The 12,383-nt window shown below is 72.5% G+C and overlaps 2 protein-coding genes across 2 annotated transcripts; both read right to left on the reverse strand.

Annotated features, from left to right (window-relative positions):
• Positions 1 to 2,997: 2,997 nt before the first annotated feature.
• On the reverse strand, positions 2,998 to 8,141 carry LOC309601081 (uncharacterized protein). The gene is made up of 3 exons (XM_082333913.1): positions 6,281 to 8,141; positions 5,004 to 5,154; positions 2,998 to 4,435 (listed from the first exon to the last, which is right to left on the reverse strand). Exons 1-3 carry the CDS (start codon positions 8,062 to 8,064, stop codon positions 3,446 to 3,448), a joined length of 2,925 nt encoding a protein of 974 aa, XP_082190039.1. The 5' UTR covers positions 8,065 to 8,141; the 3' UTR covers positions 2,998 to 3,445.
• Positions 8,142 to 9,044: 903 nt separating this feature from the next.
• LOC309601125 (uncharacterized protein) lies at positions 9,045 to 12,061 on the reverse strand. Its single transcript, XM_082334011.1, has 2 exons — positions 12,016 to 12,061; positions 9,045 to 11,447 (listed from the first exon to the last, which is right to left on the reverse strand). Exon 2 carries the CDS (start codon positions 11,400 to 11,402, stop codon positions 9,954 to 9,956), a length of 1,449 nt encoding a protein of 482 aa, XP_082190137.1. The 5' UTR covers positions 11,403 to 11,447; positions 12,016 to 12,061; the 3' UTR covers positions 9,045 to 9,953.
• Between the last annotated feature and the right edge of the window lie 322 nt (positions 12,062 to 12,383).

Genomic DNA, 12,383 nt, shown 5'->3' on the forward strand with positions numbered 1-12,383 from the left:
AGCGCAAGTCGGAGAAGCCGAAGCGCAGCCCCCCGGAGCAGGAGGAGGAGGGGGCAGCGGCGGTGGCGGCCCCCTCCCCGCCACCTGCCAAGGGCGAGCGGCCGAATTTGTGCTCCGAGTGCGGGAAGAGCTTCCTGCACGGCTCGGACCTGGTGAACCACCAGCGCATCCACACCGGTGCCAAACCCTTCGTCTGCGGCGACTGCGGCAAGAGCTTCCGGCAGAGCTCGACGCTCATCACCCACCGGCGCATCCACACCGGCGAGGCACCCTACGCCTGCGGCTACTGCGGCAAGAGCTTCCGCGTCAGCTCCAACTTCGTCCGCCACCGCCGCATCCACACCGGCGAGAAGCCCTACCGCTGCCCTGCCTGCGGCAAGAGCTTCACCGACAAGTCCACCCTCACCCAGCACCAGCGCACCCACACCGGGGAGAAGCCCTACCGCTGCGCCGACTGCGGCAAGAGCTTCAGCCGCAGCTCGCACCGCAAGCGGCACCTCCGCAACCCCCCTGCCAAGGGCCGTGGGCGATGCGCCCGCCGCGGCCCCGAGCCGCCCCCCCCCCAAGCCCAGGGAGGCCAAGGGCGGGAAGAAGCCGCCAGCCGCCGAGGTCCCCAACACCTGCGGCGAGTGCTGGCAGAGCTTCGGCCAGAGCTCCGACCTGGTGAAGCACATGCGCATCCACACCGGGGAGAAGCCCTTCCAGTGCGGCCACTGCGGCAAGCGCTTCAGCGTCAGCTCCAACCTCACCCGCCACCGCCGCATCCACACCGGCGAGAAGCCCTACGCCTGCGCCGACTGCGGCAAGAGCTTCACCGACAAGTCCACCCTCACCCAGCACCGCCGCACCCACACCGGGGAGAAGCCCTACGCCTGCGGCGTCTGCGGGAAGAGCTTCAGCCGCAGCTCCCACCACAAGCGCCACGAGCGGACCCACAGCGGGGAGGCCCCCGACGCCCTCCTGCCCCTCTGGCCCTGCCCAGCCCAAGGCTTCTGACGGCCGCGCCGCCGGGGCCGGGGGGGGGAAAACCCTGGCAGCTGCCCCTTCCCCTCGGCTGGGTCACGCAGCCATAACCGGGACAGCGAATTCACCGGGTCTGCGGGGTTTGAGAGTTACCGACACTGCCGTGTCCGTCCGTCTGTCTGCCCGGGGCCTGGGCAGCTGCTGCGGCGCCCGCTGTGCCGTTGGGACCAGCCCAGGGCCGGGGGGGACACAAATCTACAGACCCCATCTCTGTCGGGACAAATGCGCTCAGACCGGGGACTCGCCCCGAGTGGCTCCCGGGAGCCCTTCTCAGCAGATTTAACCAAGAAGTCCCCTGTTTTCTACCCAGTTTTCTTCGGGGCTGGGGGGCTCCCACCCTCCTGTGCCTCTGGTGCTGGTGCACGGAAAGCGTTCCCCCCATAAACACCTATTAGTGACACTAATTATGGTGCTCAGTTGTCCGGTGCCGCCACCGACGCAAACCCTGGCCCAAGCTTTGCCTGAATTTGGGCTGGTTTTTTTTCCCCACTGCTTTGGGTTTCCCTGGGGGTAAAAAAAAAAAAAAAAAAAAAAAAAAAAAAAGGCGTTTCCCAATTATAAAAACAAACAAAGGAAACCCCAAGCAATCAAATATTGTCTTTTTTTTTTTTTTTTTTTGAGGTTTGGGGCGCTTTTCGAAGCAGAGGGAGGCGCGAGGGTGCTGGGTGCTGGTGGTGAGCTGGCACGGTTGGGACTGGGAGCTGGTTTCGCATACAAGGTCCCTGTCCCCCCCCCCCCCCCCCCCCCCGGCCTGGGGGTTCGGGAGGTGCCAGGTTCCCTCCCTTGAGGGTTTTGGGTAGTGGGGTTTTTTGAGCATTTCTTCCCCAGGGCCAGGGCTGGAGCCATGTGCCCAGTTCAGGGCTTCGGTCCGGGGCAGGAGGGAGCCACGGGGATGCTGTGGGGTCTCAGAGGGGTCCTGGGTGGGGTGAGGGGTCTCAGGGGGATGGGGATGCACTCAGGGCAGGTAACGGCCCCGGGACACCGCTGCCCCCCCCCCACCCCGGGCTCTATTTCAGCCCTGTCCTGGGGATTTTGGTGCTTTTCTGGCACAGCTCAGCTGGCCCCACGGAGATGGGGTTGTCTCAGGCGTTGTGGGGGTCTTGTCTGGGGGGGTGGAGGACAGGGGGTCCTGCCTTGCTCCCCTCCCGCTCCTGGGACCGCTCCCGGCTCGGCCGCGTCTCTCCCAGTGGGTGAAGCGCCATGACGGGGACGATGCAGCCAAGGGGCTGCTGAAGCTGGCCAAGGGGAAACGCCATCTGCCTCGCCAAAATCCCTCGAGCGCCCGAAAAACGGGAGCGGTGCAGCCCCCCGCCCTCGAGCTTGTGGTGGGGCAGCACCTGCGGCCCCCCAGCACTCACCCTGTCGTACCCCGTATATAAACCCCAGCATATATAGAGGGATGACAGACAGATGGGTAGATGCGCCTGTGTTTTGGGAAAGGTGCCCGGAGCATTTTGCAGCACGAGCGCGCCCATCGCCCTGCATTTAACCATCCTGGCACTGATTCTGCAGAAAAGGGATTTCATTTTGTGGCCGTTGTCTCTCGGCCGTTTTGCAGTCCTGGAGAGATGGATGTATATAACATCTATATGAAGGACAAGACGCTGAGCCTCAGCACCAGACGGATTTGGGGCCAGGGCCAGGCTCAGCCTGAGGGGCTCCAGCAGTGGGGGGCTGCGCAGGGGACACCCAGATGTTTTAGTGCCAGAAGACAAAAACTCCCCGTATTTCAATCGTGGCACCCCCCCCCTCTGGAATCACACCAAGCAGGGAACGCTTTTGCTCTTCCTTTTTAAAGTAGGAATGACGGCAAGGTGGTGGGGGACGGGGACCGGCTGATGGCCCCAGCGGCTGCTCTGGTTAAGCTTGGAGCGAAGAGGGACAGGGAAGCCCGGGCGGGGTAATAACGACGAGAGCCACGAAGCAGAAGACGTTATTATTCAAATGTTTTCTTGTTAATCTGTTCTACAGCAAAACCCCGCACGCAGCAGCTGGGCAACATGCTCCCCGCCACCCCAGCAGGACGCAGCGCGGGGCTGCGCGGCCGACGACAGAGGAGAACGAGGTGCTGCGGTGCCCTCGGCAGGCACGGACGCGCTCCGGCCCCGAGACAGCGGGGCTCACCCCAACGGCAAAAGGCAAGTGGGAACACAGCCCTGCAGAGCACAGGGGGGCTCGGCCCCCCGACTTGCCCGTCCTGGGGATCTCCACGGCAAGACGGATCCTGAGCTGCCACCAGCTTGAGCACTGCTGCCGCCTGCCGCGTCCCATCGCTACTGACCCATCCTACCTACCCAACCGCTACGGCCCCGACCCACCCCATGTACTCCCACCTACCAGCCTCGCGGCTCATCCTACTACGTCTGGTTCTACCGGCCCCTCCGAGGCGGGCGCTGTCCTGCCCCGGCGGCGCAGAGCCCCCCTAGCAGTGCTGGCCGGGGTAGGGCCAGAGGGGCAGGAGCGAGACAGGGTTTTGCCCTGCATGGGTTCGCTGGTGCCGCTTGTGGTGGGAGCTGCGGCTGAAGCTCTTCCCGCAGTAGGCGCAGGCGTAGGGCTTCTCCCCGGTGTGGATGCGGCGGTGCTGGGTGAGGGTGGACTTGTCGGTGAAGCTCTTGCCGCAGTCGGCGCAGGCGTAGGGCTTCTCGCCGGTGTGGATGCGCTGGTGGCGGATGAGGTTGGAGCTGACGTTGAAGCGCTTGCCGCAGTGGGGGCAGGCGTAGGGCTTCTCCCCGGTGTGGATGCGCATGTGCTTCACCAGGTCCGAGTTCTGGCTGAAGCTCTGCCAGCACTCGGCGCAGGTGTTGGGGATGGACACGGCTGGCGGCTTCTCCCCTCCGGGTCCTTCCCGCCGTCGGCGCCTGCCCGGGGGGCTGGCGGGGGGCTGCTTGGGGCGGCCAAAGCTCTTGCCGCAGTCAACGCACTTGTAGGGCTTCTGGCCGGGCGGGCGCGGGGCTGGGCTGGTGGCGGCGGCACCCACCTCCTTCCCGCAGTCCCGGCAGTTCTGCAGGCTCCCGCCGGTGTGGGCACGGCGATGCCGCAGCAGGTTGGCGCTGAGGCCGAAGCTCTTGCCGCAGTCGAGGCAGGCGAAGGGCTTCTCCCCACCGTGGCTGCGCCGGTGGGCCAGCAGCGCCGCGCTCTGCGCGAAGCTCTTGCCGCACTCCACGCAGATGTTGGGGTGCTCCCCGGCGGACGCCTGCTGCCGCACGACCGTCTCCTTGCGCTTCCGCCCCCCGCGCCCGCGGCCGCCCGCCTCGGCCTCCCCGCCGTCCGGGGGGGCTGGCTGCCCCTCCGCCCGGCCCTGGCCCCTCGGGGGCCTGCCGTGCTCGGGCTGGGGGGCCGCGGGCCCTCGGCAGCGCTTCGGCGACATGGCGGGGGGCTCCCGGAGCCGCGGGCGTCCCCGCGCCGTCCCCACCTGCGGCGACAAGGGCAGAAGGCAAAGGTGAGTCGCCCCCCCAGGAACGCCGCCGCGGGGGCTGCCCGCCCTCCGCGCCCCCCCGGCTCGGCACGCCGCAGCGGCCGCGAGCGCGGGCGGCCCCCGAGCCCAGGGCGAAGCCGGCCGGGCTCGCACCGGCGGCCGGGCCGAGGCCGGGTTCCGGGAGGGAGCCTCCGCACCCCGCCTCGCCCGGAGCGCGGCGGGGCTGCGGCGGCCCCCGGGGCCGGCTTCGCCCGCGCCGGGCGCGGCCCGGCACTCGAGGCGCCGGTTCTCGGCCGCGGCGCGCCAGCGGCGTGCCGAACGCCGGGGCGGGGGGCCCGGGGCCGGCGGCGCGGCGGGAGCAGCCCAGGCCGGCCGGCGGGGCGGCGGGGCCGCGCCCGGGAGACGCCGCGGCTCGGGCCGGGGGCGGCGGGACGCTCTCGGTCGCCCCGAGCCCCGCCTGGCTGCTCGGCTCCCCGAGACCCCCGGCCCCCGACGCCGCCGGCCGCGGCCGGGCCGGGCCCGCGGGACCCCCCGCCGGCCGCCTCCGCCCGCGCTGCCCCGGTACCTGCGGGCACGGCCCGGGCCGGCGGCGGCGGCTGCGGCTCCTGCCGCTGCGGCTGCGGCTGCGGCCCCGGCCCCCGCCGCCCCCGCTGCCGTCCGGGCGCTGCCGCGGCCTCGCCGGTGCCGGGCGGACAATGGAGGCGGCGGCGGCGGCGCTGACCCAGGAAGTTCAACCCCCGGGGGCTGCTCGGAGGAAGGCGGCGGCGGCGGCGGCGAGGGGAAGACCCCGGCCCCGGCCCCCGCCCCCCGGGCCCCCGCCGCCCAGCACCCCCGGCCCCCCCCGCCCGGCCCCGCCGCGGCGGCCGGGACGGGGCCGCTTCTCCCCGGGCCCCCGCCCCGCGCCCCGGCCCGTCTCGCTGCCGCCCCCCGGCCCTCGGAGCGGCCCAGAGACCCGAACCCTGGGCTGGGGGCCCCGCGGCGGCCCGAGACCCCCGCCTCAAGGCGCCCTCGCCCCCCGCCGCGCCACTCCGCGCCCGGGCAAGAGAGTCCCGGGGGGCACGAGGGGACCCCCGCGCTTCGGCAGCGACAGCGCCTGCAGCCCCCGGCCCGGCCCTGGGGGAAACACAGGCGTGCGCAGCCCGCGGCCGGCAAACAACAACGCTTTACTATGGCAGGCCGGGAACGGAGAGCGATGGCGCGCCAAAGTTACCTTGCCAGCGGCGTCGGCGGAGCTGCTCCGACAGCCCCATCTGCGGAGGGCTGCGGCCAAATAAACGAGTTACAGGACCCCGCGTGCTCATGCAGGGAGAAGGCAGCCGTGAGCCGCGCGGCTGCGCTTTGGGGTCCCCCCCTCTCCTCTCCCCTTTCCCCCCCCAACCCCAGGGCGAAACACAGGCAGGTAAAAGGCTCGGCCCCATCTACACAACGGCCACAACACGGACACAGCGTGGCGCAAAGGCGGCTCGGGCCGCCCCGAGCCCTCGGCCCCGCGGCAGGGAGCGAACCACGGCCGCCTGCCCAGCACGGGCTTCCCACAGCTCCGGCCGGGACAGGGTCAAGGAGTCCCCACGGGCAGCTGGTGCCGGTGCCACATCCCCGTCCCGCAAGGGAGAAGCGAAACGTCCCCTCGAGTCCATCCCCACCACGGCTCCTCTCCCACCAGTGCCTGCTCAGGCTCAGCACGGGTCTCGGCTGCTCGAGCCGGCGTGGCTCGGCAAGGCTCCTGCTCCCCCACCGCGGCTGGAAGCCCCCGGGACCCCCGAGCCGCCCCCAGTTCTGCCGGTCTCAGCGCCCTGAAAGCAGCGGGACTGGACACCCGGAGGAGGAGCAGCGGCGGGCGGCTATCCCAGGTGGATCCGCTGGTGCCTGATGAGGGCCGAGCTGACGATGAAGCTCTTGCCGCAGTCGCCGCACTTGTAGGGCTTCTCCCTGGTGTGGGTGCGCAGGTGGGTGATGAGGCACGAGCTCTGCTTGAAGCTCTTCCTGCAGTGGGGGCACTGGTAGGGGGTCTCCCCGGTGTGGATGCGCTGGTGGCGATTGAGAGCTGAGCCCTGCTTGAAGCTCTTGCCGCAGTCGCCGCACTTGTAGGGCTTCTCCCCGGTGTGGGTGCGCTGGTGGGTGATGAGGCACGAGCTCTGCTTGAAGCTCTTCCCGCAGTGGGAGCACTTGTACGGCTTCTCCCCGGTGTGGGTGCGCAGGTGGGTGATGAGGGACCAGTTCTGCTTGAAGCTCTTCCCGCAGTGGGAGCACTGGTAGGGCTTCTCCCCCGTGTGGATGCGCTGGTGGCGGATCAGGGCCGAGCTCTCGAAGAAGCTCTTCCCGCAGCCGGCGCACTGGTAGGGCTTCTCCCCGGTGTGGGTGCGCTGGTGCTTGAGGAAGGCTGAGCTGTAGCTGAAGCTCTTGCCGCAGTCGGCGCACTTGTAGGGCCGCTCGCCCAGGTGGGTCCGCTTGTGCAAGTTGAGGTTGGAGCTGCTCTTGAAGCTCTTCCCGCACTGGGGGCACTTGTAGGGCCGCTCGCCGGTGTGGATGCGCTGGTGGATGATGAGCTCTGACCTCCGGCTGAAGCTCGTTCCGCACTTTGCGCAGGCGTAGGGCCGCTCGCCGGTGTGGATGCGCTGGTGGATGATGAGGTCCGACCTCCGGCTGAAGCTCCTCCCGCACTTTGCGCAGGCGTAGGGCTGCTCGCCAGCGTGCAGCCACTGGTGCTTCGCCAGGTCCGAGCTCTGGCCGAAGCTCTTGCCGCAGTCACTGCACTTGTAGGGCTTCTCCCCGGTGTGGGTGCGCTGGTGGGTGATGAGGCACGAGCTCTGCTTGAAGCTCTTCCCGCAGTCGCCGCACTTGTAGGGCTTCTCCCCAGTGTGGGTGCGCAGGTGGGTGATGAGGGCCGACCTCTCGCAGAAGCTCTTCCCGCAGTGGGAGCACTGGTAGGGCTTCTCCCCCGTGTGGATGCGCTGGTGGCGGATCAGGGCCGAGCTCTCGAAGAAGCTCTTCCCGCAGTAGGAGCACTGGTAGGGCTTCTCCCCGGTGTGGGTGCGCTGGTGCTTGTGGAAGGACGAGCTGTAGCTGAAGCTCTTGCCGCAGTCGGCGCACTTGTAGGGCCGCTCGCCCAGGTGGGTCCGCTTGTGCATGTTGAGGTTGGAGCTGCTCTTGAAGCTCTTCCCGCACTGGGGGCACTTGTAGGGCCGCTCGCCGGTGTGGCTGCGCTGGTGGATGATGAGGTCCGAATTTCGCGTGAAGCTCTTCCCGCACTTTGCACAAGCGTGGGGCAGCTCGCCAGCGTGCAGCCGCTGGTGCTTCGCCAGGTCCGAGCTCTGGCCGAAGCTCTTGCCGCAGTCGAGGCAGGCGAAGGGCTTCTCCCCACCGTGGCTGCACCGGTGGGCCAGCAGCGCCGCGCTCTGCGCGAAGCTCTTGCCGCACTCCACGCAGATGTTGGGGTGCTCCCCGGCGGACGCCTGCTGCCGCACGACCGTCTCCTTGCGCTTCCGCCCCCCGCGCCCGCGGCCGCCCGCCTCGGCCTCCCCGCCGTCCGGGGGGGCTGGCTGCCCCTCCGCCCGGCCCTGGCCCCTCGGGGGCCTGCCGTGCTCGGGCTGGGGGGCCGCGGGCCCTCGGCAGCGCTTCGGCGACATGGCGGGGGGCTCCCGGAGCCGCGGGCGTCCCCGCGCCGTCCCCACCTGCGGCGACAAGGGCAGAAGGCAAAGGTGAGTCGCCCCCCCAGGAACGCCGCCGCGGGGGCTGCCCGCCCTCCGCGCCCCCCCGGCTCGGCACGCCGCAGCGGCCGCGAGCGCGGGCGGCCCCCGAGCCCAGGGCGAAGCCGGCCGGGCTCGCACCGGCGGCCGGGCCGAGGCCGGGTTCCGGGAGGGAGCCTCCGCACCCCGCCTCGCCCGGAGCGCGGCGGGGCTGCGGCGGCCCCCGGGGCCGGCTTCGCCCGCGCCGGGCGCGGCCCGGCACTCGAGGCGCCGGTTCTCGGCCGCGGCGCGCCAGCGGCGTGCCGAACGCCGGGGCGGGGGGCCCGGGGCCGGCGGCGCGGCGGGAGCAGCCCAGGCCGGCCGGCGGGGCGGCGGGGCCGCGCCCGGGAGACGCCGCGGCTCGGGCCGGGGGCGGCGGGACGCTCTCGGTCGCCCCGAGCCCCGCCTGGCTGCTCGGCTCCCCGAGACCCCCGGCCCCCGACGCCGCCGGCCGCGGCCGGGCCGGGCCCGCGGGACCCCCCGCCGGCCGCCTCCGCCCGCGCTGCCCCGGTACCTGCGGGCACGGCCCGGGCCGGCGGCGGCGGCTGCGGCTCCTGCCGCTGCGGCTGCGGCTGCGGCCCCGGCCCCCGCCGCCCCCGCCGCCGTCCGGGCGCTGCCGCGGCCTCGCCGGTGCCGGGCGGACAATGGAGGCGGCGGCGGCGGCGCTGACCCAGGAAGTTCAACCCCCGGGGGCTGCTCGGAGGAAGGCGGCGGCGGCGGCGGCGAGGGGAAGACCCCGGCCCCGGCCCCCGCCCCCCGGGCCCCCGCCGCCCAGCACCCCCGGCCCCCCCCGCCCGGCCCCGCCGCGGCGGCCGGGACGGGGCCGCTTCTCCCCGGGCCCCCGCCCCGCGCCCCGGCCCGTCTCGCTGCCGCCCCCCGGCCCTCGGAGCGGCCCAGAGACCCGAACCCTGGGCTGGGGGCCCCGCGGCGGCCCGAGACCCCCGCCTCAAGGCGCCCTCGCCCCCCGCCGCGCCACTCCGCGCCCGGGCAAGAGAGTCCCGGGGGGCACGAGGGGACCCCCGCGCTTCGGCAGCGACAGCGCCTGCAGCCCCCGGCCCGGCCCTGGGGGAAACACAGGCGTGCGCAGCCCGCGGCCGGCAAACAACAACGCTTTACTATGGCAGGCCGGGAACGGAGAGCGATGGCGCGCCAAAGTTACCTTGCCAGCGGCGTCGGCGGAGCTGCTCCGACAGCCCCATCTGCGGAGGGCTGCGGCCAAATAAACGAGTTACAGGACCCCGCGTGCTCATGCAGGGAGAAGGCAGCCGTGAGCCGCGCGGCTGCGCTTTGGGGTCCCCCCCTCTCCTCTCCCCTTTCCCCCCCCAACCCCAGGGCGAAACACAGGCAGGTAAAAGGCTCGGCCCCATCTACACAACGGCCACAACACGGACACAGCGTGGCGCAAAGGCGGCTCGGGCCGCCCCGAGCCCTCGGCCCCGCGGCAGGGAGCGAACCACGGCCGCCTGCCCGGCACGGGCTTCCCACAGCTCCGGCCGGGACAGGGTCAAGGAGTCCCCACGGGCAGCTGGTGCCGGTGCCACATCCCCGTCCCGCAAGGGAGAAGCGAAACGTCCCCTCGAGTCCATCCCCACCACGGCTCCTCTCCCACCAGTGCCTGCTCAGGCTCAGCACGGGTCTCGGCTGCTCGAGCCGGCGTGGCTCGGCAAGGCTCCTGCTCCCCCACCGCGGCTGGAAGCCCCCGGGACCCCCGAGCCGCCCCCAGTTCTGCCGGTCTCAGCGCCCTGAAAGCAGCGGGACTGGACACCCGGAGGAGGAGCAGCGGCGGGCGGCTATCCCAGGTGGATCCGCTGGTGCCTGATGAGGGCCGAGGTCTCACAGAAACTCTTGCCACAGTTGCCGCACTTGTAGGACTTCTCCCTGGTGTGGGTGCGCTGGTGGGTGATGAGGGACGAGGTCTGCTTGAATCTCTTCCCGCAGTGGGAGCACTGGTAAGGGGTCTCCCCGGTGTGGATGCGCTGGTGGCGGACCAGGTCTGAGCCCTGCTTGAAGCTCTTGCCGCAGTCGCCGCACTTGTAGGGCTTCTCCCCGGTGTGGGTGCGCTGGTGGGTGATGAGGGACGACGTCTGCTTGAATCTCTTCCCGCAGTGGGAGCACTGGTAGGGGGTCTCCCCGGTGTGGATGCGCAGGTGGGTGATGAGGGGCGACCTCTCGCAGAAGCTCTTCCCGCAGTGGGAGCACTGGTAGGGCTTCTCCCCGGTGTGGATGCGCTGGTGGCGGATCAGGGCCGAGGTCTCGCAGAAGCTCTTCCCGCAGTTGCCACACTGGTAGGGCTTCTCCCCGGTGTGGGTGCGCTGGTGGGTGATGAGGCACGAGCTCTGCTTGAAGCTCTTCCCGCAGTGGGAGCACTGGTAGGGGGTCTCCCCGGTGTGGGTGCGCAGGTGGGTGTTGAGGGACGAGGTCTGCTTGAAGCTCTTCCCGCAGTGGGGGCACTGGTAGGGGGTCTCCCCGGTGTGGATGCGCTGGTGGCGGATCAGGGCCGAGCTCTCGCAGAAGCTCTTCCCGCAGCCGGCGCACTGGTAGGGCTTCTCCCCGGTGTGGGTGCGCTGGTGCTTGAGGAAGGACGAGCTGTAGCTGAAGCTCTTGCCGCAGTCGGCGCACTTGTAGGGCCGCTCGCCCAGGTGGGTCCGCTTGTGCATGTTGAGGTTGGAGCTGCTCTTGAAGCTCTTCCCGCACTGGGGGCACTTGTAGGGCCGCTCGCCGGTGTGGATGCGCTGGTGGATGACGAGGTCCGACCTCCGGCTGAAGCTCTTCCCGCACTTTGCGCAGGTGTAGGGCCGCTCGCCGGTGTGGGTTCGCTGGTGGATTACGAGGCCGGACCTCCGGCTGAAGCTCTTCCCGCACTTTGCGCAGGCGTAGGGCTGCTCGCCAGCGTGCAGCCGCTGGTGCTTCGCCAGGTCCGAGCTCTGGCCGAAGCTCTTGCCGCAGTCGAGGCAGGCGAAGGGCTTCTCCCCACCGTGGCTGCGCCGGTGGGCCAGCAGCGCCGCGCTCTGCGCGAAGCTCTTGCCGCACTCCACGCAGATGTTGGGGTGCTCCCCGGCGGACGCCTGCTGCCGCACGACCGTCTCCTTGCGCTTCCGCCCCCCGCGCCCGCGGCCGCCCGCCTCGGCCTCCCCGCCGTCCGGGGGGGCTGGCTGCCCCTCCGCCCGGCCCTGGCCCCTCGGGGGCCTGCCGTGCTCGGGCTGGGGGGCCGCGGGCCCTCGGCAGCGCTTCGGCGACATGGCGGGGGGCTCCCGGAGCCGCGGGCGTCCCCGCGCCGTCCCCACCTGCGGCGACAAGGGGAGAAGGCAAAGGTGAGTCGCCCCCCCAGGAACGCCGCCGCGGGGGCTGCCCGCCCTCCGCGCCCCCCCGGCTCGGCACGCCGCAGCGGCCGCGAGCGCGGGCGGCCCCCGAGCCCAGGGCGAAGCCGGCCGGGCTCGCACCGGCGGCCGGGCCGAGGCCGGGTTCCGGGAGGGAGCCTCCGCACCCCGCCTCGCCCGGAGCGCGGCGGGGCTGCGGCGGCCCCCGGGGCCGGCTTCGCCCGCGCCGGGCGCGGCCCGGCACTCGAGGCGCCGGTTCTCGGCCGCGGCGCGCCAGCGGCGTGCCGAACGCCGGGGCGGGGGGCCCGGGGCCGGCGGCGCGGCGGGAGCAGCCCAGGCCGGCCGGCGGGGCGGCGGGGCCGCGCCCGGGAGACGCCGCGGCTCGGGCCGGGGGCGGCGGGACGCTCTCGGTCGCCCCGAGCCCCGCCTGGCTGCTCGGCTCCCCGAGACCCCCGGCCCCCGACGCCGCCGGCCGCGGCCGGGCCGGGCCCGCGGGACCCCCCGCCGGCCGCCTCCGCCCGCGCTGCCCCGGTACCTGCGGGCACGGCCCGGGCCGGCGGCGGCGGCTGCGGCTCCTGCCGCTGCGGCTGCGGCTGCGGCCCCGGCCCCCGCCGCCCCCGCCGCCGTCCGGGCGCTGCCGCGGCCTCGCCGGTGCCGGGCGGACAATGGAGGCGGCGGCGGCGGCGCTGACCCAGGAAGTTCAACCCCCGGGGGCTGCTCGGAGGAAGGCGGCGGCGGCGGCGGCGAGGGGAAGACCCCGGCCCCGGCCCCCGCCCCCCGGGCCCCCGCCGCCCAGCACCCCCGGCCCCCCCCCGCCCGGCCCCGCCGCGGCGGCCGGGACGGGGCCGCTTCTCCCCGGGCCCCCGCCCCGCGCCCCGGCCCGTCTCGCTGCCGCCCCCCGGC

The sequence above is a fragment of the Platalea leucorodia genome, assembly GCF_965183815.1.
Source record: "Platalea leucorodia genome assembly, chromosome: 28".
NCBI lineage: Eukaryota > Metazoa > Chordata > Aves > Pelecaniformes > Threskiornithidae > Platalea > Platalea leucorodia.

Excerpts from the sequence above, each read along its gene's own strand:
- LOC309601081 (XM_082333913.1), bottom strand. The coding sequence starts at position 8,064 with ATGTCGCCGAAGCGCTGCCGAGGGCCCGCGGCCCCCCAGCCCGAGCAC. Across the intron at positions 5,155-6,280 it reads CAGCGGATCCACCTGGGATA|CGCCGCCGCCGCCGCCTCCA; the intron begins GCCGCCCGCCGC and ends TTCCTGGGTCAG. Across the intron at positions 4,436-5,003 it reads GGCCCGGGCCGTGCCCGCAG|GTGGGGACGGCGCGGGGACG; the intron begins GTACCGGGGCAG and ends TTGTCGCCGCAG.
- LOC309601125 (XM_082334011.1), bottom strand. The coding sequence starts at position 11,402 with ATGTCGCCGAAGCGCTGCCGAGGGCCCGCGGCCCCCCAGCCCGAGCAC.